This window comes from Pelodiscus sinensis, chromosome 1, assembly GCF_052426305.1.
Source record: "Pelodiscus sinensis isolate ZL-2025 chromosome 1, ASM5242630v1, whole genome shotgun sequence".
Taxonomy (NCBI): domain Eukaryota; kingdom Metazoa; phylum Chordata; order Testudines; family Trionychidae; genus Pelodiscus; species Pelodiscus sinensis.
In genome coordinates this window covers 63,715,635-63,739,829 of record NC_143052.1, presented here as the reverse complement: position 1 = coordinate 63,739,829, position 24,195 = coordinate 63,715,635, and the positions used below count along the sequence as shown (strand labels likewise).

Sequence of the window (24,195 nt, the reverse complement as noted above, 5' to 3'; positions counted from 1 at the left end):
TGAGCGGTGGTGGGTCTCAAGGGAAGAGGTAGAGCAGGGCTGGGAAGAGGTGGCACAGGGGGGTGGGACTTCAGGAGGAAGAGGTGAGGCAGAGGGCATTTGGTTTTCAGCAGTTAGAAAGTTGGTAACCCTATCTATAGAATCTATGGCTTTATCTGGCCATGACTACACTATGAAACATGAATCGTATCATAGGGTATGTCTACACTAGCCCCCTAGATTGATCTAGGGAGGCTAATGAGGGCGACCGGAATTGCAAATCAAGCCCAGGATTTAAATATTCCACGCTTGATTTGCATGTTCCTGGCCGGTCGCCATTTTAGAAATTGACTAGCCCGAAGTAACTGCCCGCGTCTACATGCGGCAGTGAAATGGGATTCCGGAATAAAGCCCTAGATCGATCTAGGGGGCTAGTGTAGACGTACCCATAGTGCTATTTGCCTCAATTGCAGCCACTAGTGTAACTTCACACAGCGCGGCTCTATGCCACAGTTTGTACCAGAGAACTTACCCCAGGGTCAGCTTCAGGAAACTGCACCGATGCAAATAAAGGCTTTTTCCTGTCTATGCTGGCAAAGTTGTCCCAGGTGCGGGTCACACTTGGCTGAAATCCCCTCTGTAGACAAAGGCAGAGACATTTGTTATAATGGAACAAATACAGACCCCCATGCACCCTAAATGACCTCAGCCAGCCATCTCTTCCACTCTTATTCTTAACTAGCCACTGTAAAATTGCTGTAAAATCACTGTAAAATCACACCAAGTGCAGTGCAGTTTGAAAAGAGGAAGCGTCTCAGTTGGGGCCTTTTCTCTGGTTATTCATCGTGTATTATAATCAGAGTTTATCTCCACTGACCAATGAAAAACTAAAAGGGAAAAGGCACCTAAAACAATGTAGCACAATCTGTTCTCCCTGAGCATGAAAGCCATAGAGAGAGAGCTGACGTGAAGCAAATTAAAGGCCAGATCCTGTGAAGTGATGAGTGTTTCTCCCTCCCATTGGTTTGTATGGGAGTTGAGGGTAATGAGCATCCCATAGGACTGGGCTCTTACAATGTACTGTGTTTGGCAGCCTTCAAATGTATTTTGGAAAAAGCTCCAGTCTTGCCAGTAAGGATATTTCAAACGGAATGCACCTTGGAGCATGGTGGAAGTAGTGTTAGCTCTAATAATGTGAAACAGGCAAGTGGTTGATTGATTAGCTTGCTCTTTTTAATTTTTTCTAGAGAATCATGCAATTAAGGAGAAAACACTGTGAACCTGAATAAATGGCAGACTATCAAGGTTATTAGAAACAGCCTATTAGTCTCTCAGCATCAATGCCTTGAGGAAGAGCTATTTGCCTCAATTGCAGCCACTAGTGTAACTTCACACAGCGCGGCTCTATGCCACAGTTTGTACCAGAGAACTTACCCCAGGGTCAGCTTCAGGAAACTGCACCGATGCAAATAAAGGCTTTTTCCTGTCTATGCAAAAGTGAGCAAAAGTACTGTATTAGTAGGATATTAGCTTTTAAAATTCTTCCCAATAAAAACAAAACTTGGAAGTAATACAGCCACCCCAAACTCATGCCAATAAAACTTTTATACCACCGGACCCCTATTATGACTGTGTCTGTGACCAGGTACATTCTCGCTCTCGCACGCATGCATGTGCACAACCACCCACACCTTCATTCAAACAGGTTTATAAGGAATACATACGAAAAATTGACTACAGGAAGATGTCTGTTCATCATCTCGTGTCTCTGTTGTCCAAATTACTTATGCAGCAACACAATGATTTGTGGGTTTGGCATTGCCAGGAAGGGCCTTTATTTATTTAAGACTAGTTACTTTTAGGATTGTACATCCCAGCGGTGTATATGGAGCTTTGAGCTTCCTCATAATTTAGAGTTTAGAGGATCACATAAGTAAATCTGCACATTACGGGCAGATGTGTGTTGAGCATGAGGAAAATGCAATACCAAGGTCAGCTTTTCCAGGTCAAGGCTAACTACAAAAAAAGAATAGAAACAACCCTGAAGTTGTTCAGGGAAAGGAGATAGAAAGAAGATTGTGAATGCTTCCTGTGTTCCAAAGGAAATGAAAGTTTCCTATATTCCCCTTTTAAATCTATTTCCTATGGAAATTAGGACAGGAGATACTTTATATAGTTTTATGTCACTGTTAAGGAGCAGAAGGGAAACTGCCATCATATCAGTTAATTTGTGTTAATCCGCATCTTTTGGATGTATATCAGGTAATGTGCAGTACACAAATACATACCGTATTTTCCGGCGTATAAGACGACTTTTTATACTAAAAAACATCCCCTAAAAATCGGGGGTCGTCTTATACGCCGGGTATAAACATACAGGCAGTCCCTGACTTGCAGGTATGAACGGGGCTTTTCTCGCCCCGGAGGACACGGACGGCGGGACCTAATGGTCCCGCCGCCCGTGTCCTCCGGGGCGAGAAAAGCTGCTCTGCGTCTCCCTGGTCTGCAGACCAGGAAGACGCGGAGCAAAGCCGTGGAGGGGCTCCGGCAGCGGGGCAGCCCAGGCGTGCCTGGGCTGCCCCGCTGTCTGAGCCCCTCCGCGGCTTTGCAAAGCCTCGGGGGAAGCTGGCAGCAGGACAGCCCAGACGCGCCGCGGCTGTCCCGCTGCCGGCGTCCTCAGAGGCTTTGCTCCCGTTGTCCCTGGTCTGCTGGAGATGGTCCCCAGCAGACCAGGGGCACCGAGAGCAAAGCCGCAGCAGCGGCGGGGTCCCGCGCCTCTGAGGCTTTGCCAGAGCAAAGCCTCAGAGGTGCGGCACCCCGCTGCTGCTGCAGCTCTGCTCCCCGTGTCCCTGGTCTGCTGGGGGGGGCACACTAGCTGCGTCCCCCCCCCCCAGCAGACCAGGCTTTTGTTGTGGACCCTGGGGCAGAGCAGCTGGGGCGCTGCTGGTTGGCCTCTTAAGGGGGGGTAGTCTTATACGGCGAGTATAGGCGAAAACCTATGTTTTAACTAGAAAATTAGGGGGTCGTCTTATATGCCCAGTCGCCTTATAGGCCGGAAAATACGGTAACTAGCACACGCATGAGTTGCCTGTGTCCTCTTTCATTGTACATCATGCTCAGGGCTTGACAAATCATTGAATCTACTCGCCCGTGGCGAGTAGATTTTAGCCGGTTGCCCTGTTCAGGCAGTGCGTGCATGCGCAATGCGGGTCTTGCGCATGTGCAGTGCGGGGCTGGCGAGCAGATAATGACCGTTTGTAAAGCCCTGATCATGCTGTATCTAGAGAGATGGTTTACCATCCTCTGGCCATTTGCTTTGCTGCTGCACATGGTACAGTGTGTGATTTTTCTTGATCTGCATTGTGAGATATATAGCAGAAGCTAGGAGAGTTCACATTTGTAAAAAAGCCCACATTTCCTCTATCTGTCCCATGCTTCCTTCCTGGGTGGGAGCTTCACTTTCAAATTATCAGCAGCTGCATGGACCTGGCAGTGCTCCGCACTGCGACTCTGGCAAGCTTGAATATGCAGGCGTGGCTTGGGCTATATTTCTACACTCAGAGCCAGATAACTCTGACTTGGGCCTCCACCTGCCACACCACCAAGCAGATGACATGAGGGCAGCAGCACCTCCAGCAAGAGCTTCAACAGCAGAGCAAGCAGAATGAGGATGAGGAAGAAGACGACACTGTTCCTGGAGCAGCTTCCCTATCTGCAGTGCCACTGCTGGGCTTGGGAAACCAGCATGCATTGGTAGGGAAGGGTTGATCTGGTGGCCAGCAGTGCAGAGAATTTAGGATGCAGAAGGCAACCTTTTGGGAGAGCTGCACTGCACTAATGCTAGAGCTGATGTGGCAGCACACCCACATGCCGAGCCTCAGCCAGTGGGTTGACAGGGCCCTTGGAAGCTGGTCAGCTCTGCACGCTACCAGTCAACGATCGACCAATTTGGCATGGAGCGAATGACTGTGGGGGCCATTGTAATGCAGGTGTGTGATGTCATGGAAAAATGCTGGTTTATAATGTTTGATAGCACTCAGGAGATTACTGATGGCTTTACATGCATGGGAGTCTTCATGGGCCCTATGGGTGTATTATTAGTATACATACTCCTCCCACAAGGATCAGAATTCATAAAGGGAAAGGGGTATTTCTCCAGGATGCTGTAAAGGCAGTTTGACCACTGTGGCAGGTGTATAGACATATACTCAGGTTGGCAGGAAGAGTCTGGGCCTTTTGGAACTCAGCTCCGTTTACCTCAGTGGAGAAAGAAATGTTTGCCCTTGGGAACATTATAGACATTAATGGTGTGAACATGGCTCCATACATCCTGGGAGCTCTAGTGTATTTTCTACTTCCCTGGTTAATTAATCCATTCACAGCCTGCTCTTACTGTAGGAATGGGGGCTTTATACTTCAGCCAGGACACGGTCTATTCTCTTTGTGACTTTACAGGCATGGACTATCCATGTCTACCTCATGTAAACTGAGAGTATTAACTACATTTATTTTCTGGTGGCCCATGTCTCAATGAACGCTTGCAGTTCACACTACAGCACATTTTCATGATTTGAATCTGCCATGGGTGGACGGGATGAGATAGAGACTGTGGTGCACAATGCTGGTGTTCGGGGCAGAGTGAGGGGAAGGGAGGAGTTCATGGAAAGGCCAGAAGAGGGAAGGGCTGAGGGCGGGAGGGAGCCAGGGGGTGCACCTCAGACTGGAAAGTGTCCTCACTGTCATCTGCCTACAATGACTGTGGCCGTGAGGCACCTGGAAAAGGAGGAGGCGTGGCAGGATAGCTAGATAGATACTTTCTTTCTGTAGGATTGGGCCTTCTGAGTCCCGGCCTGGGTTGCTGCCTGGGAATCAGAGTTGGGTGCTACAGGGCAGGAATATCCTGTCCAGCTCTTCAAAAACATGGACAGGATTTTTTCCTGTCAGCTGGGGTTCGAATTTAAGGCCTTCTGAGCTGTGTACTTTGTATCCATCACTGTCCCGGGTGGACTCCCTCCTCCCCCGACACACACATTGACATATATTTTGGAACATTCACAGGAAGATCTTCATTCTGGTGGCTGGCCCCAAGAGCTTCCTGCACCGACGCATCTCCCCAGACGGCAATGGAGCTGAGGGTCAGCACAGCTCCAAGCAGCTGCTTGATGCAAGTTGTAGGGTTTCCTGGCATAATATTGCAGCAATTTGATGCAAATGGGCAAAATCTGGCCCTATGCCAACTTTTAAAGAGGAACAAGGCCATCCAGTCAACTTGAAATGAGAGCAGGGGAGGCTAAGCAGGCAAACAGACAGGGCAGTAATGCTCACCCACATGCAGTGTGCAGTAGCCACTGGAGACCTGCCAAAGCAGTGCGTAGTAGCATTGTGTGGACACAAACAATGCACTCCACTAACTCAATTTGCAACAGTCAGTTCATGTCTAGTGAGGGCTCCAGAGCTCACAATGGCTAGTGTACAATAATGGATTGTGGCCTGTGAATGCACATATTTTCAAACTAGATTAACTTGGTTGGCTCTGGTTTAAACCTCCTCCTTCCCATGTAGAGAAACCAAATTCTGCTCTGAATACCAGCCACGTCTCAGTAAAAGACACTCGTATATGTATATCTGAAGGCACAATTTTGAGCCTGAGTAGTTTAATCACCAGCTGTGGCAAAATTACTTTGTCTTCTTTTAGATAAGCCTTGGAATGATGGTGCAGCAAAGCACCTTTGAATGATTTGACTCCCCATTAGATGCGTGCAATTGGGCTTGGGATGATAATAAAAAGCTTCTGAAATTTAAATTGGGCTGATTAGCTCAGAATTAGTGAGGGGCCATTCTTGTGTCACTGTCTCTTTGCATGTGGACTAGAGTACTTTGCCAGATTTGACCAAAACCTGACTATACTGAGACATGATGGAAAAGTCATCAGAACCTGAAGGCAAATGGGCAAAACAAAGGCAGCGTGTGTAGTGACCACTCTGGGTAATATCCCATACAGATGGGAAGGTGCTGCAACTAGGACCTGTGTAGATTGGCAAATTCTGCAGCAACAGCCTACAATTTCCACAGCAGCTAAATACTAACCTAATGTTAGGGTATGTCTACACTAGCCCCCTAATTCGAACTAGGGAGGCTAATGAGGGCGACTGAAATTGCAAATGAAGCATGGGATTTAAATATCCCACACTTCATTAGCATGTTCCCGGGCGGTCGCCATTTTGGAAACTGACTAGTCCGGAATAACTGCCCGTGTCTACACGCGGCAGTGAAACGGGAGTTCGAAGTAAACCCCTAACTCGAATTAGCTGTTACTCCTTGTGGAATCAGGTTTAACAGCTAATTTGAGTTAAAGCGTTTACTTCGAACGCCTGTTTCACTGCTGCATGTAGACGTGGGCAGTTATTCTGAGCTACTCAGTTTCCAAAATGGCGACTGCCCGGGAGCATGCTAATGAAGCGCAGGATATTTAAATCCTACGCTTCATCTGCAATTTCAGTCACCCTCATTAGCCTCCCTAGTTCAAACTAGGGGGCTAATGTAGACATACCCTTAATGTATTCTGCCACTTATAAACCCCTTTATTCCCAACATACACAGTGATGGTTCATGGATGTAAAAAACCTCACTGATGTTACATTCATTTCCTCTGAGACTCAGTTCCATTCCACGGGCCTTTGTTGTCCAGGTGACCCAGCTAAGTCCTGCCTGCACTTACTGTGTGCCAGGGAAGTAGAGCACTTACAGCCCTGCTTCAGGGCCTAATCTGAAGTCAGATGATCAGTTTAAGGCACTGCTAATTAGTGGGAGCAGAAAGTGTGGCATTGCCAACAGTATAGAGGCTGGCTTATTGGAGAAAAATTTAAAAAATAATAATGGTCCTGTAGCACCTTAGAGACTAGTCAAATGTATATAAACAGTATCATGAGCTTTCATGGGCATAACCCACTTCTTCCAGAGTCCTTAATGAGCACATGTAATGGGGTCAACTTACCACCACGGTGCCTCCTGCTGGTCACTCTGGGAATTAGTGCTGTTCCTCATCTGGGTGCCTCTTCTGGCAGTGCCCACCACTCTGCACCCCTTTCTGGGAGTGGCAGCCGTCCTGTGTCACACCTGCCTCGAGGTCTAGCCCCTCACCTCAGTGGCAAGCCACAATTTATAAAGGCCACACTCTCAGGTGGCTAGATGTAGGGTTGCCAGATGGTTTAACCAAAAATATTGAATACCCTCCCCGCCTCCCCCTCCGCCAAAAAAAATACCAGGGAAAAAATTCTATTGATAGGGGGGAAAAAAAGGACTCTGAGTTATTACACACACAAAAATTAAAATAATAAAACAGCATGGCCTTTTTAGTGCATGCAGAGTCAGAATAGGGATAGGAACAGGAGAGCAGTTGAGCACTAAGACCCAGGGAAGGCATTGCTTCCCCTTGGTCTTTAGGCTTTTTGCTGGTGGCCATTTTGTGTTCTTGATCAAGACAGAATGCAGCTTCCCTGTGGAACCCGGTAAGCAAGGGGGTGGGGGGCAGGAGATGTCAGAGATCTGGGAGGGACGGGGGGAGGTAGGAGACCAGAATCTGGGCCCAGTTGCCGAGTGTGTCGTGGGGTTGCCAGGTGTCCGGTATTTTCATCTCCTGGCAGGGGAAAAAAACAGAAAATACTGGACATTTTAGGTGTCTGATATTTTCTGAATTTTATTACCAGACAGGAGGCAAAAATACCAGACTGCCCAGGTCAATACCGGACACCTGGCAACCCTAGCTAGATGCAGGGCAAGAGGGAAGGGGGGGACCCAGGCCTCTTCACAACTCTGGGTCCCAACCAAGGAACCTTCTGGCGGCAGCTTTATTCTGCCTTCCTTCACTCTCCCTTTACTGCTCACACACCCTGGCCCACATCCCTGTGATCCTTGCTCCTTCTTGGCTCCTGTATCAAGGCCACAGTTTGGCAGATATCAGGCTGGAGCCTCTCTCTCTCCCTGCTTTCCTGAGCCTACCCAGCACAGATCCTCCTAAGGTGCAGTTTCCAGGGAACCAGTCCTGCACCCTCCCTGGTCAGGACCCAACTGTCCACTGCTTTGTTGAGCAGTTCCTTATAACAGGACTGCCCCAGCAAGCCCCTCTCTGACTGGCTCCTTATCAGGCTTTTTCTGATTGGCTGGGGTTCTACACAGGCCCCCTCGACCCTGCTTTAACCTCTCCCAGCTGGAGTTGGGCAGCCACCCCACTACAGCATATTTTTGGAGGAGAGAACCTGAGCTTTGCTTTGTCTGGTGGCAGTTTGTGAAGCAAGGGTTATGAAACTTCTAGAGCAGGGCTACTCAACTTTGGAAGCCCCAGGGGCCACAGTGATACTCATAGCACATGCTGAGGGCCGCAACTTAAGTGTGATGGCATATATATGCAAATAGCTTTTTTCACACTAACGAGCATGAATACAAAGATTAAGCCAAACATGGCCTGAGTGAGCCAGTTAGCACCTCTCGAGCTCTGCCCACAAGGCTAAACAGCCAGCACTTCCCACAATGCCCCGGTGCTCCTGGCACCTCTTCCCTGGGGGCTAGAAATGCCGACACCCTGTACTTGTCTGTTCCAGCCAGCCTGTCCGCTTGCATCTCTCAGTGTTCACCCTGCCTTGGGGAGGCCTCACCATTGTGGCGTGTGTTCCCAGTGGAGGCCATGTTCAAAGCATCCCACCCACGGGACACATGTTGAGCCCAACATAAACCCAAACCCCACCACACCCCACAAACAAACGGGCTGTGGGCTGCATGCGTCCCACGGGCTGCATGTTGAGTAGCCCTGATCTACAGATTGATTACAAATAGTTAAGGTGATATTGTCAGTGGGACGAGTGTGAGCCCGTTGGGTCCTGACCTTGACAGAGCTGGAGCAGGCTGTCAAACACAGACTTAACATTTTCTCTTAATTGCAGCTGTTCTTTGTTTTATTGTAAAAGACTTGGGACAGGAGAAGGAGGATGAGGAGCTGAGAGTACCTTGGCCAGCAGAGAAAACAGACCAGCTGATGATGGCAGTAGAAGAGCGAGAGAGAAGCTGGAACTCATCAGCTGATGGTGTAACTGGGTTTGATAACTCCGGAGAGCCAAGAGATGATCTCTGATGGAGGAAAACAGAGTGAAGCTGATTGGCTTAGCCAACTAACTCTTGTGGGCTGTCTCAGAGGATGCAGAAGAGCAAGAGGGCAGAAGCTCAGATGAAGTCCAGGATCATTTGGAACATGAAGGCCCGTGAAACCGCTGCACTGGCACAAGCTCGTCTTTTGATGTTTTTTTTATTTGCCTCTTTAGATTGGCTTAGCTTGTTGTAAAAGCTGGACACTGCTCTCTAAGCGGTGTGCCCTGTTATTGAGGGAGAGTAGTGAACTAGACAAAGTCCTCTGCAGAAGGAGTGCCAGGGGGTAGAGGAAAAGACAGCACCTCAATCTGCCAAATAATCCTGGCATTTCATTGGGGTTCCTGTTTGTTTGTTGTGTGATGTGGATGAATCCAAATCAGTGGTGTGGCCCACAAGATGGTTTGTTTACTGTTACTCATGGCCAGGGTTGCCAGATTCCTCTAATTTCTGTCCATGTCGTTTTTTTTCCTATTGGTATTACTAAAGTGACACACATGTAAAGAAAGGGCACATGAAGTGACATGCATGCTGATTGCACATACATTGACTGTTAGAGCCCTGTGCTCCATCTGCATCTAAAGAGCTGCTAGGGTTCAATCAGCACATCCTATAAATTCTAGGGATGAAAGCACAGTTAGCAAAACTCCCTTATCCTGAGACCTTACCTTGGTTACAACAATCTTGTGGCCCAGTGAGATGAAGACGGGCCAGTAATGTAGCCCAGTCACTAGCCTAGGTTGCCCATCGCTGACCCAAACTATCCAAGCTGTACATATTGTTAATTTTGGCAACAATAGAGACTGATACTTCTTGGCTTCAAACGCCTTTCCATCCAATTAATAAAAAAAGCCTTTTAGAAATCATGCCTCATAAAATCCTTATTGTAAGACTTACAGTAGTTTCAAGGATGATCCTGTGCAGTCCAGGCAAGCACAGAGCAGCCTCTCCCATGGAGCTGCAGAGATTGTTTTCAAATGTTGATTTAAGTTCTAAAATTTGTTTTATTATGTGATAGTCCTAAAACTATGTTTTTATGAGTAAATGTGTTCCAGTGTAATAAAAATGTGCTTATTTTTCTGTCTACTCCCTGAACTAAGAATATAATGCCTTGAGGGACTATATACATTTAATGGATTTTTGTGAATTAAAAAAAAACCCTCTTAGATTAAAATCAGTCTTTGGTGGTCCTACACTATAGTCTGTTACTGACACTTACACACAACTTGAAGTCATATTTTTAGCTGTGACTTCTGCTTTCAGAATACTTATCTCCTAAAAATCAGGGTTTCTACTCAATTTTGGGATTGCTCAGACCTCATTTATTCTGTTTTCTCTTGATTATTTTGATGGTGAGTGTTAATAAAGTGTATTTCAGGATCACTGCTCTGACCCTCTCCAGGTGCTGCCTCACAGTTGCTGACTGTAACTCTCTTACTTTATATGACAGCTCGGACTTTTTAGCTCTCCTTAGCTATGCCTTCACTATTATCAGGCCATTTTTGAAGATTTGGCCTATATCTCTAATTGATTAATCTTGTAATTTCCCCTTTCACTACTGAATAGATGAGAAGAACAAAATCATCTGGTATATCTATAACAAGAAACAGTGCTGTAGATTATTTAGGCAATTCCTATTGCTAGTGCTGGTTCCTAGATATTAAACCACTGGTTTAATATCTTAATGGCTAATAGTAATTGTCTTTGTGTATTTTAAGGTTGTATTTAATTGCAAGAACAAAACACTGTTCACTTTGAATACTAGAGCATGTGCAAACAAAGACCTGATGGAATGAGAGTTTGTAGCAGAGCAAAAAGGGGAACTAAAGGAAACACTGAAGGCAGGTAGGAAAGAGAATGAGAGAAATGCTCAAGACGGGTATGTGTGGAAAGGTAATTGGAATGGAAAATAGGAGTTGGAAGGAATTATTCTGAAATCTTGTTCATTGCATTGGAGTACCTCAGCAAAAAAGATACAGGCAAGTTGATTGGCAGAAAAGCTCAGTAGTAATGACAGAAAACTGAGGGAGCACAAATGCAACATTTAAAGGTAATACTCTAGTATGGGTGTGTCTACACTGCAGGGCTTAGCTCGAAATAAGCTACGCAAATTGAGCTACATCACTTGCGTAGCTTATTTCAAAATAGCTTATTTCGAAACAGGGAGCATCTACACAGCACTTATTTTGAAACAGAGCACTCTTCCTTACTCCTCGTACAATGAGGGTTACAGGAGTCTGAGTAAGACGTCCTCCAGCTTGAGAGTATTTTGGCATTATTTTGAAATAACTGCTTGCTGTGTAGACACCAATTAAGTTATTTCGAAATAATGCTAGTTACGGAAGTATGGATTCATGAATAAATAATTCTTGGATTATAAAAATAAAGCCAGAAAGGAAGTTTATGGGAGATTCAGCATAGCTGAGTCCCTAGTGAGATGGGGGAAATTCATAGAAAAATGATGTGAAGGAATGCAAAGGTGTGAAGGACTGACATAATACTTCACTATGGTGTCGAATGAAGAATGGGGTATGACAAAGCTGCATCCTGGCTTCTTGGTATAGGAAAAGAGGAATTTCCATACCAGATCAGACCCATGGTCCACCTAGTTTAATATTCTGTCTCCTACAGCGGCCTGCACCACATTCAGGGAGAGGTGTAAGAAACCATGTATTAGGCATTGTTGAATATATGGGCAGTGAAAACACTGTAAAAGGGATACTAGCCAAGCTTCTGCAAACTGATGTGAGAAAGTGACTTGATGTGAGTTTAGTGATATGGGTGGAAGCTTATCCTAATCTGTTTTGCTGGACAGAGCAGATACTTGGGAGCTGACAAACAAAAGTCTTGATCCTGCAAATTCTTTTACATGTTTTAAACATGAGGAAGCCCGTTGGGAAGTGCAGTCTGGATAGCTTTATTGGAATACATCTCAGGAAGGCAAGTGGGAGTAAGGTGAGGTAGGGGAATGACTAATAAGAAGATATGGGGAGTTAAGCATAGCTACATAAGTTCAGTGAGCTGGCTGATCTGCTAGGTGGGCGGGTTACAGCTGGAACATAAGATCAGATAAAATAACAGGAAGAGCTGAATGATGGCAATCAGAGGGAGGAAGACCACCAGGAAGACTGAAATGTGAAATGGAGTGATCCTGTAACACTGTTGAGCAAGGAACGAGATTGGAGCAAAAAGAGACATAAAATGAATGAAATTGCTCAGCTCTCTACTTCAGAACTATGTTACATATATTACATCTCAGTATTGTGTTGGGAATATGTTATAGGCTATTTGCCTTACAAAATAACCAAGTTCAAGCCACAAAACACTAGAAAAAAATGGTTATAAATCCTAGCTAGGTTAGCTATGTTGAAAAGAGTAGCTTGGAAATAAACTAAGAAAGAGAGTATGTGTAACTAAATATATGGACTAATACGATCAAAACAATCACAGGAAGACAGTGAGGCAGAGTTGCAAACATAAATGTGTAGGCATAAACCACAATCTTCCAAACTAACCCTGTAATTACTAAAGTCTTTAAAAACAACTTCCCTTTAATTCAGGCACAAAGAGCTGTACATTACCCATGGTTCACACACAAAAATGACTTGCATACAAACTTTTACAAATTTGGCCCACTTGTGACCAAACTTTATTACCCATTTCATGGAGATGTGACAAAAGTCTAAGAATCAAATAACTTGGGGATCACAGAGGCTATTATGTTTATTGTGCTGAACAGACTGTGATAATCCATTAAAGGACCATTTTCAACAAGCAAGCGATTCAAAGTACAATCATAGACAGCAATTCTACATGAAGAACAAAGCAAAAAGGAACAGGAGAACAGTAAACTGCAGTTAAACATTTTGAAACTTGTTTCCTGCAAACATACCTATATTGCAGAAATGGTAGAAAAGTTTAATGTCCAGTTTTATTTACTAGTGACCAATGACAGCAAAGAACAGTCCTATAAAATTTATCTCCCATAAAAATAAACTATATATATAAAAATTTTATGATGTTCTCACTGTTTCAATGGCCACAAGCAGTTTTCAGTCTGAAAAATGAGGTATAGTAGGCCCTAAGAGGTAGTAATGTGTTTTGATTGTACTACAATATTTAGACAATGTAAGATGAACTTCATCAGAGCTGTAAGTCCCTCGGAGCTTGATCCACATGCATCACTACTTCTGTTTCATCTGTTGAATAGTATGTTTTTTTAAAAACACAAAACGCATTTGTTAAACAAATTGTTCAAGCCTGATTCAGTATCCTTTGAAGTCAACTGGAGTCCTTCCATTGACTGCAAGGGACAATGGATGCAGCCTTTAATAAGACACAAAATGGATATGATTATCCTTTGTTTAGTTAGCATTAACACATCTAGTTTTAATACTCAGACTGGCTCTTTCTCAGTAACCCCCAAGAATGAGCCTTCTGTAAGTCTTTTGAGATCCTTGTTTCTTGATATCATGTCTTGGAAGAAGTCAGTAAGTAGTTATCTTTAGGTGCATTTGACTTAAAAGCCATACCAATTGAAGCCTTCCTGAGAAACTACCCCTGGCCCAGTTAATAATACAATGTCACAAAGCAGATGTACTGACTAGGAGAGAGAGTGAGAGAGAGAGAATGCACGAGAGAGAGAGAAAGAGAAAGAGAGGAATAAAAAAGCCTCTACATACGAAGCATTCAAAATAAATCAGGTTTGAAACATATTACAAAAATCACATTTGTGTAAAATACATGAAAATACTTGTCAAGTATTTTCTTACAATCTACTATTTAAAAAACACATATTTGTGATTGCATTATGCAAAAGCTGAGCTTGTTGCTTCCCACCTACAAAGCTTCAAGTTTCTTTGAAGGTTTTTTTGTTTTTTGTTTTTAATATGAAAGTAATTTAAAATGTGTTCATTTCCAGCAAAGTTTGTTTACAAAAAATAGTTTTGAATTAGGGATTAGTTGCAGTCCTAACTGTTTCAAACATTTCAAACTAATGCTGAAAGTAACAAGTTCATTCCATTTAAAGTCTGGAGGTAGGTCTTTGTCAATTGATTAGTCCATTTCTTTAAACAATTCATTTGAGGTACAAACTTGGACAGTAATATTTAAACATTACGACTAATTTTTTTCTATGTCATGTAGTGTCATTGAAAATTATCCTTACAAACCTATGAGTAATTCAGTACAAAAATATATTCAAGTTAACAGTACATTACACAGAAATGTAGCAGAGAATAAGAATAAGTACATTTTAAAAAAAGAAAAATACATAGACATGCTGAAACACATTAAAATATTGCGCCATTAAGTATTGAAGAAGAAATAAGGAGAAAATGTAGATATTCATGATTATCTACCCAATAATAATTTCCTGCACTGTATGTGTATAGCAGCATGTATTTATCAGGCTGATGAGTTAATTGTACAAATCAGAGGTAGTATTGAATAGTGGGGTAATATTGCAACTGTTGCTAAAAGTGCTGCTTTGAGTGAAAGAGATGGAGAAATGTCACTGGAATAAAACTGCCCAGCGAACCATCCTATGTCAAAGTATATTGCTTAAAGTAATATACAAGCTCACTTGAGGTACATGATGTTGATTCTTACATCAAGACTGGTGAGTAATGAGAAGAGATTCATTCCCTTTGAAATATTGAGACAGGGCGGGTGAAATTAGCCATCAAACAAAATGTTTTTTTCTTGCTTCAGGTAAGCTCCTGATTCATTCCGTGGTACCTTTGCATAATTTTTCCCTCCAAAACCTCTTTAACTGAAAATCTCTGCATTTATATATGGCTTTAGAGTGTTTTGGTGTAAGTCACCACTAATTTTGTAAAAAATGTCTGGCTCTGCAAAAAGTAGAGTCTACCTGAATTCCTAAAAGATGAGTGCTCTGAGTTTTGTTTATTACTATTTCTGCTGATATGTTTGTATCTGTAAGTATACAACGTATCTTTGTCTTTCTTTCCCTTTTGTAAAATGAAAGTACCTTGTTTTCTTTCTTTTGATTATTGGCTGAATTAAGTGAATAATCAACTCTCAATTTTTCCTGAAATAACAGTAAGTTTTTAAAAAAAATCAAGTACAAGTCTACAAGAAGGATACAAAAAGAGAGTAGTATCTATCCCTTATCTTTGGTGTTCTAAACAGGGAGTTTACTAAGCTCGGGAGTGGGTTTTTGAGGTGTTGTTAAGACTGATAGTGCTATACACCAAGCCTTTCCTATTTCAATGCCCGTAAAATTATGTTACAAGTCTCCTGTTTATATGCAGTGCAGTGAATGACTTAAACCTGATTCAAAGCTTTCCTGACCCAGTCACCCTTACTTAGCAGCTCAAACAAACTATTAATAGGTTAAGAAAAAAGAAAACCGTAATTAAAAGTTGCATCGGTAATCTGTGTCCCCTTTGTGTTACAGCAGTTTTTCACTAAACCTGGGACTGTGAAGGGATTAAAAAGAAGGTGATTAATATAGTCTTTTTTAAGGTTATGTGATTTTTTCCCCCCCAGGCATAAGTGGAAAGACCATGGCATAGAAAATAAGTGGTCAAGGCAGCGTCTTCTCCCTTCAAAAGACCCAACTGCTGATGAGGTAGAAATTGAATGGTGTGGTCTCTTAGTCTTCCTCTGCAGATTCTTGTGAGGATGTCTCTTCAGTTTCTTCAGTCTCTTCCTGGAATGTACAAAATAAATAATTACCTTTGTGTCTATGCCTTTCAGTCACAAGGGCAGATATGGTTGCCCCTGAGCACTTTTGCATAAATAATAATTACTTCTTAAGCTGAATGAACACTCTTTATAACCTCTACATCAGTGGTCTCAAACCTTTTTACACACTTTTTAAATGACAGAATAAGCCAAGATCTACTGCCCAATCCTTCCTCCAAGACCCCACCCCTTCCCTGAAGCCCCACCCTCTCTATTCTCCTCCTGTCTATCCCTTGCTATCCCCAGCCCTTATACTGATGCTTCCCCCCCCCTCCCCCCCAAATCCTTTTGTAGGAAGAGGTTTTTCCAACATTTGGCCTGTCTAGACTGGATCAAATGTCAGAAAACCCCCTTCTTTTGGAAGCCCTCTTATTCCTTGTGGAAAGAGGAATATAGAGGTGACCAAAAGAGCATGTTTGCTCTTCCACTAAAAAAAAGCGGAAGAACAAACACATCCCTGGATGCAGAAGAGTTTTTTTGGGATATCTCTGGAATCCTGAAAAACTCCTGTAGTCTAGCCGTACCCTCACTGGGTTGAGACAGGATGTGTAGGCTCTGGGATGGGAATGAGGGATTTGGGTGTGGGAAGGGGTGAGGTGTGCAAGCTCTGGAAGGAAATCTGGATGCAGGAGGAGGTGGAGAAGGGGCGCTGCCTTGAGGAGGGGGCTCCAGGCTGGGCAGTGTTGGGGTCAAATGTAGGGTTGGGGTACTAAGCAAGCCACAGGCTTGTGCATGTGAGAGTACAGAAATTTGGGTTGAGGTATGTCAGGAGCTCAGAGCAGGGGGCTCCAGTGTATGATATGCTCAGATCTAGGATCTGTGATGTGTGTGTGCAGAAGTGTTATGATGCTGTGGGCAGATGGGGGCTTGGCCAGGCTTCATTTTTAAATAAAATACCATGTCAAACAGAAAAAGTTTCTGCATTGTCTTTATTTATGAGAAGGGCAGGAAATCTGTTTTGAGTCAGGCGTCACTGACCCACAGAAAAGTCAGTCGGGGCCACACAAGTGAGATGTAAAAAAACCGCAACTCCTCCAACTCCCCCCGCCCCCAAGCCTCACTAAAGTGGCCCCAACTGTGCTCGTGGGAGCAGGGGACATGGTACTGGGGAAGGGTGCTAGTGGGTGCTGGGGCAGGGGACAGGGTGCAAGTGGGGGCAGAGAGTCCTCATGCACCCGCCTCCTCCCAGGACTCCCCGTCCCCCTCCCCGCAGAGGAGAGAAGCCCTGTTGCACGCCTCCTCTGGGGCCAACGCATGCCTCCCATCACGCACCCCCTCCAGGCCTGACTCCCTCTGCCATGGAGCAGGGAAGCCCGCACAAGTGCCCCCTCTGGGGCCGACCCCCCCCTGCAGAGGAAGAAGCCCCATTGTGCGCCTCCTCTGGAGCCGTTGTGAACCTCCTGCAGAGCAGGGAAGCCCCCATCGCGCGCCCCCTCCAGGCCCGACTCCCCACTCCCACAAAGAAGGGAAGTCCCAGCGTGCGCCTCTGGGGACTCCCCTGGTAAGTTCCTGGCATGCCACAGACCTGGGGCAAGGAAGCAGCCAGCACATTTCCGGAACCCCCGGAAGTGGCACACAACTGCAGGACTTCCGTCCACCCCGCGGGAAGCTGCCACTACCTCCATTGCTGCTGTAGGTAAGTAGTGGGGCTTCTTGGGGGTGGGGGAAATAGAGGACTCGGAACGCCTCGTGATCAACTGGTTGAGGCCTCATGATTGACCAGTCGATCGCGATTGATGGGTTGGTGACCATGGCTCTACATTATTTCAAGAGTCCTTCTCTAGGACTCAAAATTACAATGATACCCATGTAATTTTGGAATAAAATATTCTCCAATATCCAGCTATTTCTGCCAGTCTGTTGATCTGACCTCTTGCCACCAGGAGGACTCCAGAGAGAATATGAGAACCTGGGGAAAGGTACTGACTTGGCTGACCACATGAATTCATTTTCATTTGTCTTTCAGTTTTCCCATTTTTAATTCTTTAGGACCTATGATGCTTTTATGTTGACTTAACAAAGATGAGACTAAATAAGTTGCTAGCAATTGGAGGAGGCTTTGAGTACAACAGTAATTATATTGTTGTTTTGTGTTTGACACTGGAGTCCTTTGATGATGACATTTCTCATTCCAGAAAACAGATATAGCCTTACTCCTGAATTTAAAATAGGAAAGAGGAGAGCAGCATCTACATTAACACCAGAACACTATTTTAGTTCTGATGTCGTCAGACAACAAAATGAAGAAAAATAGGAAAATATATCATCTAAAGGTAGGAACTTCAACTCTGAAGTATTAAGTTGTATTTCTTCACTTTAACCTGACTTTTTTTTTTAAAGATTAAGAATGTGAGTGGATGTTTCTCAGCTGTTGTTTAGAAGTTTAACCAAGTTCTGCTGAACCACTTAGTCTGAACTCTAAACCACATGTAAAAACAACTCTGACAAGAGGTAGTGTCTGAAAGGTGGGCTAGCCACGTAAAGTAAATTTGACATATTTCCTTGCAGGCCCCTTTCTTAATAACAGCTGCTCTCCTCTGCCCCATCCCTCTGGCCTTGACGTTTTCCTTCAGCAGGCCCAGCTCTGCTGAGCAAACCTCTTCACACTGCTTATTTAATAAATGTGCAATACCTTTTAGGACATGGCTGGTAAACTGTAGACAATAAACATTTCTGATAAAAGGGCTGTTAGTGAGAAGTTGATTTTTATCAAATGCTGCACATCATCTCCTAAGACAGCATATGAAAAAGATCTAGGAAGAATAGGTAAACATTTACCCCTACAGTAAAGTGAGACCTTTTAAGAATGACCAGCTTAAAACAGCTTATAACAGTCTTCATACTTTAATAGATTTGATTTTCCACATGGCTTCATTTTGTCTGGGTGGCTAACTGACACAATTTATAACTCTCTTCCTTTCCCAGGCCACTACAGTACACCATTCAGTACAGCATGCCTTAAAGCTTGTCTGCATTATATGACCAAACTTCCATTCATTAGTGTTTGAAACACCTCAGCTGTGAAGGGCTCCTAAATGCTACCATGTGTGACAGTGCTGCACAAGAGCAGTATCAAGAAAAAAACATACTGGGCTTTAATCAGAGGCCACTGCTTACTACAATCCCCTTTCAAAAGGTTTCAAACATCCCCCCCCCCCCAAAAAAAGGGCTGAAAAAAGCTGTAAATCCAGGGAATAAACACAAGTACAAATGAATGGATGACAGCTTAAAAAATATAACCATAGCAGCATCAAGCCATGAGATTTCACACTGGTTTTGTTTAGTCTGCTTTGGGTTATGTGGGAAATGTGGAAAGCATGAAGCAAAAGCCCCCCTCCCTGCTAAACCATGGGCCTCAAATATTTAAGCCAGTAGGTTTATACCTCTTGACTAGGAAACAGGCCATGACCTTGGGGTACTCTCTGGAGTACCAGGCACAAAGAAAGATGTAGCATGATCAAAGCCACGGCCAGACGAAAGAGAGCAAAGTCAAGTGTCAGCTGCCCCCTGACCTTGTCTTTTCAATTAATATTTAAATTCCAGAGAGGCACTTAGCGAGCATGCAGATACAGAGTTTTCTTCCTCACAACAGCTCCTTTCCAGTTGTGACATAGGAGGTATTTAGATCACTGCTGTTAAAATTGTCACAGAACAGCAAGTGCATAGGTGAAATTGACTCCACCCTTGCCAAGGTTCAGAGATAATATTCAGGTACTGAGCCAATCTTTTTAACACTTCATAAAATTCATAAATATATGATGCGTTTCCCCCACTTATCCTCCCTATCTTGCAGAATGACATAGGGGGTAGTTGGAAAAGTTGAAGAAAATCAGTATCTGAAGCCATCAAGAGAAAAGATCTTTGTGTTGCAAAGTCCTAGAAGTGGGAGAAGCTGGTTTAAACCATATAACTTTGAGGCTTTGCACATTCAGAGGATCATCAAGACCATGAAGCGCTACTGTTTTACTCAAAGCCTGCAGTGCCTATTCAGCTGAAAATGATGACCTTGGATTTTGTTTTCTTTACTTAACATAACATACATAGGTGTGTTTTTTTAAATGCTGCTTTCTAGTGACTTTGAAGTTGTATTAGCTTTGACATTTAATTAGTAATGGTATAAGGAGCAGCCTGGAAACCTCCACTGATTTTTAAGGCTAGGTAGGGGGCAGCAGTGAGTTGCCTTAACTTTCTAGAAGTCAGTTTCACATACTGAACAGTTAAGCTAATGCTTTTGGAGGAATTCTGCACCAAAATATTAAAAATTCTGTGCGCGATATTTTAAAATTCTGCAAAATTCAGAAAATGTTATTAAGGTAACACTACATAATCATGCCAGTTTCAATTATTTTGGAAATTTAATTCAAAATACGTATCAGCAAGTTTGTCTGTATCAATACAGACACAGACGCCCAGACACAAATTCCCGCAGGAATAGAAACTTAAAGAAACCGCTGTGACAACTTAGTTCCTGTTTCTCAGCCTCCTTCCCACCAGAGCTAGCCATAGGGTGCCCACTGCCGGCTCAAGTTCCCCATGCCCTCTTCAGCTGTTGGGCTGCACCTTGCCTAGATACCTGCCCTAGCTGCAGCAGGTTAGAGGGCAGGCTTGGTTGGGTCTGAAGGTGGTGTGGCCACAGATCCCTGCCCTGTGCGGCTTCCTGGAAAGCCTGCAAGGTGTGAAATAGACAGCTGCACAGCCACGCAGCTTACATGGAACTTGCAATGCTCTCAGTCCTCTCCTGTGTGGACTTACTTGTGTAAGGAGTGGTGTCTAACTGTACCACCCAATGAGAGCACTGGGAGACATTCTTCAGACACTCTTGGGAATACAGAAGCTGAACACTGCTACCACATTACTCTGTGTGGAGTACCTTATTGTCTCGTGTGGCTGGTCAGATCAATTGGCTGATATGTAGGATATGCACAAGAACATATGCAAATGAGGTATGGTAATGAATATTGCCGCACTTCATTTGCATACTTAATGAGCCACCATTTTTCTACAAGGGGCTTTTGCGCAAGAGCCTTTCTGCTGCTTATTTTCAGGCAGAACAGCTCTTGTACAAGAGGGGGGTTTTGCGCAAGAAGGAGCAGTGTAGACTGCTTCTTCTTGTGCAGAAGCCCCTTGTGCAAAACGGTGGCTCATTAAGTATTCAAATGAGGTGCAGCGATATTCATCGCTGTGTCTCATTTGCATATGTTCTTGCGCAAGACTGGACAGTGTAGATGTAGCCTCAGAGAACTAGAGATGAACAACGTTTCTAATTATTTTAAGAGCGCAGGGGGTTGCAGTTCTGCCTCATTCTCCTGCCGGCTGATGCAATGAAAGCATGAAACACTGGAATTATGGCAAGGGACTGCTCTTTATTTTCTAGCTATAGCCGCATGACATAGTTAAGGGTATAAAAAGATTAACACATCCCCATTATGTGGCAGGACTGACTCCCTGACTCTAGTGGCTATTGTTACATTTCCCTTCCTTACCCCATTTTACTTTTGAAAATCAAATGCATATAAATTGTAATATCAATAAAAGTAACAATTACAAACTAATCCAACTACTTAACAAAATTTAGAAACAGCTAGAATGGTGCTAAGGCAGGAGTCTGTCTGAAGTGGCCCCAGGTTGCACTGGAAGGGGCGGGTCCAGGATACCTCCAGGTTCCCCATGATTGGTCTAAGGCGGGAGGAGAGCCTTTGCCTGCCCCTCCCCCATCCCATTTCCCCTAGGTGCCCATGCCCCTGGCTGGGAGGAGACTTCCCATGCTCTCCTCCCCAATCAGGGCCTGGGGGCAGGGGAGCACGCAAAGTCTCCTCCTGCCCTGCCAGGAGCACACAGCACTTCTAAGTGCCACATGCTCCTCACTCGGCGAGGCCAGGGTGGACGAAACTTCGCACGCTCTCCGCCTCCAGGCCCTGATTGGCCTGGGGGTTGGAGAGCATGCGAAGTCTCCTTCCGCCCTGCCAAGAGCGTGTGGTGCTTTTAAGCGCCATGCACTGTTCACAGAGTGGGGACAGAGCAGGGAATCTATGCATGCTCTGCCCCCCCAGGCCCTAATTGGCCTGGGGGCGGGGGAGCATGCAAAGCCTCCTTCCGCCATGCCAGGAGTGCCTGGCGCTTCCAAGCGCCATGTGCTCCTGGCAGGCTGGAGCAAACTTCACACGCTCCCCCGCCCCCAGGCCCTAATTGACCTGAGGGGAGCAGCAGGACCTCTGTGGGCTAGATCCACTGCTTGGCGGGCCAGCTCCAGCCTGAGGAGGCCCTATTGCCCACCACTGTGCTAAGGATACAACTGCCCTTAAGTACCCCATCAAAACCACATACAGGCAGTCCCCGGGTTATGTACAAGATAGGGACTGTAGGTTTGTTCTTAAGTTGAATCTGTATGTAAGTCGGAACTGGCATCCAGATTCAGCCGCTGCTGAAACTGATCAGTTTCAACAGCGGCTGAATCTGGACGCCAGTTCTGACTTACATACAGATTCAACTTAAGAACCCCCAGGCATCCCCAAGTCAGCTGCTGCTGAAACTGATCAGCGGCTGATTCCAGGAAGCCCGGGGCAGAGGCTTCCTGTAGTCAGCCACTGGTCAGTTTCAGCAGCGGCTGACTTGGGGACGCCTGGGGCAGAGCAGCTGGGGTGCTGCTGGGTTGGTCCAGTAGCGCCGCCGCTCCTCAGCGCTACTGGACCAACCCAGCAGCACCCAAGCTGCTCTGCCCCAGGCGTCCTGATTCAGCCGCTGCTGAATCTGACCAGCAGTGGCTGAATCAGGACGCCTGGGGCAGAACAGCTGGGGTGCTGCCCGGTTGGTCCAGTAGCGCCCATAGCGGCGCTACGGGACCAACTGGCAGCGCCCCAGCTGCTGTACCACAGATGTCCGGAGCAAAGCCACAGAGCACGGGGGCAGCGGGACAGCCCAGACGCGCCGTGGCTGTCCTGCTGCCCATGGGCTCCGTGGCTTTGCTCTGCTTTGCCCCCCCCCCGTCCCCCTGGTCTGCAGACCAGGGGGAGGGGGGGGGCAAAGCAGAGCCAAGCAGCGGAGCGCGCGATCAGCTGACAGCCCAGACGCGTCTGGGCTGTCAGCTGGCTGGGCGCTCCGCGGCTTGGCTCTGCTTTGCCCCCCGCCCCCCCCCCCCCCGGTCTGCAGACCAGGGGGACGGGGGGACGGGGCAAAGCAGAGCCAAGCCTCGGAGCGCGTGGGCAGCGGACAGCCCTGTCCGCTGCCCGTGTGTTCCGCCGCTTTGCTTCCTCTCCCTGGTCTGCTGGAGACCAGGGAGAGGAACGGCCCCGTTCGTAACTGCGGATCCGACGTAAGTCGGATCCGCGTAACTCGGGGACTGCCTGTATTTCTGATCACCTAGCCAGCCACTTCTTCTCTAAACACTTCCTTCTGCAGTGTCCTATTCAGCTGCTGAGGGGGATCTGCTTCCTGGCATCTTTGCTACTCCGCAGATTTGTTATTGTGACTAAGTGAGCACGTGTTGCTTATGTCAGTGTGTCAGTACAGTCAGTAGCAGTTTGGGTGTTCTAAGCACCAACATTTCAGTCTATTCCTTGGTCTCCTCTGGATATCTTTAGTTCTTCTTACAGACCTGACCCTCGGGATAATTATGACATATGACTGTAGTGCTCAATCTAGCATTCTTTCCCACTTGCAACAGGAAGTAACCACTTGGCATTTTTGCCATATTTCTTCTGCTCTAGTTTCCCAGTATAAAATTATTTTGTTACTACTTCAAGGTTAATTATCTTTGATTCAGGAAACTTGTTGGATGTTGGTACTAAGGTTTTGGCACTATTCTAGCAATGATAAGTATTCATCCTTTGAATCTGCCAGGGCTTTTGTTAAAAATTAAATTATTTTGTTATTTATACAGCTTTCTCTGACTGTGATTGTAAGGCCCCGATGGAGAGAATTTAAACTGATATGCCAAAGAGAATTGTAGAAACAATAAGCTTCTGAATTGTAGACAATTGTCTGTTGCTAACTCCTCTGGAATTACATGGATGGCAAAGCAGGGTTGTAACAGGAGCCGCTGGAGAAGGTGAGTGGAGACTAAGGCGCCATCTCCACAGCAGGAGATCGACGGGAAAAATGCTTCCATTGACTTCCCTTACTCCTTGTAATAGCGAGCAGCACCACTGCTGACATTGTTTGATTTAGCAGGTCTTTACTAGACCCGCTAAATTGAACACTGAAAGATCAGTCACCAGAATGTTGATTCTCTAGTAAATGAAGAGATGACCCAAATGTGAACCCATGTAATAAATGGGTAGGATCTGGCTTTAAACAGTTAATACAGTAAAGATATTTAAGAATGGTGACTCTTACAAATGTAACAGGTTTAATAAATACTCAATTAATACAGGA

The 24,195-nt window shown here is 45.2% G+C and overlaps 1 protein-coding gene across 2 annotated transcripts in view; it reads right to left on the bottom strand.

The window, feature by feature from the left end:
• Positions 1 to 12,731: 12,731 nt before the first annotated feature.
• HMGA2 (high mobility group AT-hook 2) overlaps positions 12,732 to 24,195 on the bottom strand; it is a 210,683-nt gene continuing 199,219 nt past the window's right edge. For both annotated transcript variants that reach the window (XM_075931194.2, XM_075931197.2), the window contains one exon: positions 12,732 to 15,790. In XM_075931194.2, the coding sequence (XP_075787309.1) occupies positions 15,734 to 15,790 (57 nt within the window). In that variant the 3' untranslated portion in view covers positions 12,732 to 15,733. The remainder of the gene's footprint in view (positions 15,791 to 24,195) is intronic.